This window comes from Fomitiporia mediterranea (assembly GCF_000271605.1).
Source record: "Fomitiporia mediterranea MF3/22 unplaced genomic scaffold FOMMEscaffold_1, whole genome shotgun sequence".
NCBI lineage: Eukaryota > Fungi > Basidiomycota > Agaricomycetes > Hymenochaetales > Hymenochaetaceae > Fomitiporia > Fomitiporia mediterranea.
In genome coordinates this window covers 15,672-20,690 of record NW_006760386.1, presented here as the reverse complement: position 1 = coordinate 20,690, position 5,019 = coordinate 15,672, and the positions used below count along the sequence as shown (strand labels likewise).

The 5,019-nt window shown below is 28.0% G+C and overlaps 1 protein-coding gene across 1 annotated transcript; it reads right to left on the bottom strand.

The window, feature by feature from the left end:
- Positions 1–4,235: 4,235 nt before the first annotated feature.
- Positions 4,236–4,397, bottom strand: FOMMEDRAFT_71844 (uncharacterized protein; the record flags this gene model as incomplete). Its single annotated transcript, XM_007261070.1, has 1 exon — positions 4,236–4,397. A coding segment is annotated over one exon (162 nt), but the record flags the coding sequence as incomplete, so codon positions are not given.
- Positions 4,398–5,019: the final 622 nt, after the last annotated feature.

Here is a 5,019-nt window from a genome sequence, read left to right as displayed (position 1 = left end):
TATTAAGAAAACATGAAAAACAGTGTATTTTCACTATAACTCAGTCAAATCTTGCTCAAATTTAATAATTAAAGTTTCTATTTGAAGCATATTTAAAAAAAAAATTATGTCAAATAATTACTGAATTCTGTACAGAATTGAGTAAGAAATAGTTATTTTTTTGTTTTGTTTACTTTTGTGACAAAAAATAATGAATTATCAAGTGTGACAATACTTATGAAAAAGGCAGTAATTTCTACATTGCTAAATAGTATAATAATTAACAAGACTCCTAGCTCTTGTACATTACTAAGACAGACAATAAGGAGGAGATTATTGTAAAGTTTATATAGTAGTACTTAATAGATCTCTACAAGTTTTATACTGACTCAGGTCATGTGTCAAAAATATGTAGTTTTAACAAACTGTCTAGTAGCTAGCATATAGTCACAATAGATTATTACCTAATAGTTGTACCAATTCTCTGTACACAAAAACTGTCTGATTGTTAAGAGTAGTAGGTAAGTAAGCTGTAGTATCTTGTAGACTTGTTTTACAAAACAGAATTCATTCATAGTAATCTGTGTAATACAAACATTATCTGTACTAATAAGGAAATAATGTTAGTTAACTTTGATTAGGGTAGAAAATCTAAGAAAGCTTGTTATCTGACTGTCAAGCTGAATCCTAAACTAACAGATAGTTAATATAAGACAGACTTGAAGATTAGGATAGTAAATAATAACTAAGTGTTAGAGAAGATACTAAAGAAGATTTATAGAGTATAGACTATACTTGTTCTTCTTAATGTCTGTTTTAGCTAGAATAATAGTACTTTTATATTTTTACTTTATAAGAAGTATGTACTAATACTGTGTTTGTTACTAATTTACATTACTTAATGTACTGTAAAAGTATTGTACAATTCTCTCCTTTCTCAGATAAGGGATTAGTACTAGATAAGGGATTAGTGTTAGACAAGAAACTAGTTCTAGTTACTTTTTTTAATCTGAGACACTTACTGTTTTGACAGTCTAAATATTAAGTATATAGTTACTATAGTTTAGTTTTAGACTAGTCTACCCCTCCTTTACCTAGACTATAACTTGAACCTCTTTATATAGTTTAAATAAAGGAGGGACCTGAACCTAAACATTTGTAAACCAGACCTAAGGTCTAGTCCAGGTCTAGTCTAAGTATGACCTAGACTAGTAGAACTTATACTTATAGTCAACTTAAGAGTGTATCCCTAATGTAAGTAGAGAAGTTCAAGTATTCTACAACAAATAGTGTCTATTCTTTTTTTTGTAATATATAGCTAGTACTTTATACTAGACTATTTATAAAGAGAATAATAATAAGTTTTAAGAATTTCAATTACTTTAAAAGTTTCTAGAAGAAGTTAGTTACACTACTTTGTATTTACAAGCTTTAGTAAGGTAATCCTAAGCTATGTAAGTAAGAATTGGATAACAAATACTATTCTTCTAAAAAAGAGTATTAGTATAAGAAATAAATGAAATATATAAGCTCTACTTACTTTCTACCATGTAAGTATATTAAACTTGTCTGTTTTCTTAACAAGAGGATCTTTAAGGTAGTAAAGAAGTTCCTCTTAAGTTACCTTAGGTATAGAGCTTTTATACTGTAGACAATACTTTATAGTAGTCTTTAAGTAACTCATACTTAAGGTAAACAAAGATAAGGTTAGTAGCTTTACATTTAGTAGTAGACTTCTTAGTGTAACCTCTGAAGAAGCTTAATAACTCTAAGAAAAAGGTAGAAAAATATACTATAAATGTTTTCTACTTACTTATAAAGTCCTTTAACAGATTTCATCTTTATACTTATTAAACTAGGGTAGAAAGTTAATAAAATAAAGAAAAAGTTAAAGACATTACTTACTATTTTGTTTATAACAGTTATAGCTTTCTTATTAATAACTTTAGTGTTATTAAGAGTATTAAAAGTTCTAAAGTATTTATCCTTAATGTATGGATTACTGTTGTTTTTATAAATATTGTCACACATACAATTCATAATTTTTATTATACTAAGTATACTCAAATACAAAATCTACTATAACTCAACTAATACTTAACCAAATTACATAATCTAAGTTGTAAAAATTATACTTTTGAAGTATCTTTCATATTCTAGAAAAACTAAAGTAAAATAAGCAAAAATTGAGTAAGATACAATACAATATGTGAGTTTTCCCTATATTTTATGTATATAAGTTTTCCTAACCCTAAAACTGATTGTACAATACTATAAACTAGTCTAAATAAAGAATATAACTTTATTGTTAATTTACATATTGAATTCTAACTAGGATACAGAATATACATATAAGTATAATACATATTTAAGTTTGCTAAAATTAAGCATTTCCCTCTAACCTCTCTACACTTAGGGAAGGTTCTTCTAAGTATTATTCATGTTTGTAAATTTAGTATAAACAAAATATATTAAATATAAGTACTTTTATAAGTTATAGTAAAGTTATATAAGTTAGAGAAGTACTATTAAAGTAGTATATAGAATAATGACTTTCTACTTTATTTAGACTAGAAATCCATACTAAGTCTATTAAAACTGTTTGAAACTAGTCTAATTTATTTGGAATGAATTTACAAACATAAATAATACTTAGAAGAACCTTCTCTAAGTGTAGAGAGGTTAGAGGGAAATGCTCAATTTTAGCAAACTTAAATATGTATTATACTTATATGTATATTCTGTATCCTAGTTAGAATTCAATATGTAAATTAATAATAAAGTTATATTCTTCATTTAGACTAGTTTATAGTATTGTACAATCAGTTTTAGGGTCAGGAAAACTTATATACATGAAATATAGGGAAAACTCACATATTGTATTGTATCTTACTCAATTTTTGCTCATTTTACTTCAGTTTTTCTGGAATATGAAAGATACTTCAAAAGTATAATTTTTACAACTTAGATCATGTAATTTGGTTAAGTATTAGTTAAGTTATAGTAGATTTTGTATTTGAGTGTATTTAGTGTAATGAAAATCACAAATTATACATGTGACAATATTTATGAAAACAACAGTAAGATCTTAAATGAATAAGTAAAAGAATAAAAGAGAAATATAAGAAAAAATACATACAGATACATACAACTTGGACAGAAGACTGTTGTACCTTTCTATAATACTTATTAACTGTCTTGAGAGTATTATTAATAGCTAGTACTAGTAGCTCAAAGCTAGTCTTGTATTTAAAGGCTTTAAGCTTATTATGGAAGTCCTCAAACATTAGAAGAATTTGAAATATAGTAGGTACTGTCTTAGACAAGAAAACTTGTTATACAGAGCTGTAAGACTATTCAGGAAACAAAGTATGTTAGCTAATGTACTGTATAATACAATAGCAAAATAGAAAAGGAAAATGCAGCTAGTAATGTAGCTTATTATAAGTTTTCTGTCAAGCATCTTTGACTAATCAAGCTCAAGACACAGTAACTATAGTATTTGGAAATGTTCTATTTGTAAAGTAATCTTTAGTCCTTAAGAAGATGTTTATACTCTGTATTAAGTTTCTCCTAGAGCTAAACTGCTGTGTCATTAATACAAGTTAGAGAACTCTAGACAGGAAGCCACCCTTTAGGTTAGTGACATTAACATAATAGTAATGTTTGAACTTGTAATCATTAATGCTGAACGTTTGGATTGTCCAGTATGTAATAAAAGCACTGTCTATACTATCTTTACTATAGACAAACAGAATAAGATTACTAAGGGAATTTGTTCAGTACTGTTGTAGTAGACAAAAACAAATGTCTTTTAGCACCTTCATAGGTTGTTGCTAGACTGAAATCATCTCTTATAAAATGAGGCAATACACAATACCTAATACTAAATAGTATACACTTTCCTTCTACAGACTATTACTCAACACAAACAAACATTTGTGAGACATTAATGAGCAAACTGTTCAAACCAGTACTAACTATCTGTCTAACATTGTCTTACACTCAACCCTACTCTTAAAAGCCTTGTAAATAGTTATACTCAGTACTACTTTCAGATGATTGTTAATGTATCCTTAACAGTCCTTACAATATTCTGCTTTCACATCTAAATCTGCTCTGTAATGTATGCTATAGTCATCTTGTCTGTAACTGTGTTACTAATACTAGTACTGAATACATTATAGAACAACTAGTAGTTAATAACCTGTTACTGTCCTATAAAGAGTGTACAAGTACCTTCTCACTGAAACACCTTACAATACACTGTCTGTCTTCTCCTCAACAATGTTAAAGATAATCTTACTATTTTCAACTAGTATACTATCATCATAAACTGGATTCAACAACATTAGAACAAGAGAACAATAGATATTTATACTGTATAGTATGGTTAAACAAAGAATCAGCTTTTCTGTCTATAAAGGCTTAGACAGGTATTAGACTAGTATTGTTACAGTTTAGTACCCAAAGTAAAACGTTTTAGACCTGCTACTAGTTAAGAAAGTAGTCCTACAGTATGAATTTGCAAATACTACAGAGGGTATTCTAACAATACTTATAACAGTTTGTTTACTTGTAGTACAATGATTTGCTTGGCCACCCAGGGTTTTTGATTAAGCTTGGCTTGTGTCTCTTTGCTCTAGATACTCCTGTAGACCAGTTTGTACCAGCCCTTATAAGTAGGCAATATTATACAGTGTTACTACACAAGGATTTTAGTCAAATACACACATATTACACAATATTGACAAACCTCTTTCTAGATAGACACAATAGTATTAGGAATCATCTAGTTAGAACAAGCATACTCCTCTAACAAGCTGAGAAAGCTGAGGTTGTTATACAAAACTGTTTGTACTATAGAAGGAATGTTTAGACACTCAGATTTATTATACTAAAGACAATGTAGAAGTAAGAAAAAAGATCAGTATTCACCTTAAGTACATTCAAAACTTGTAACATGAGGGCCCATTCTCTGTCTGAAAATTTGTATGTCTTATAGTGTGCCTGCCTATAACTAACCCTTGGAACTTGTTT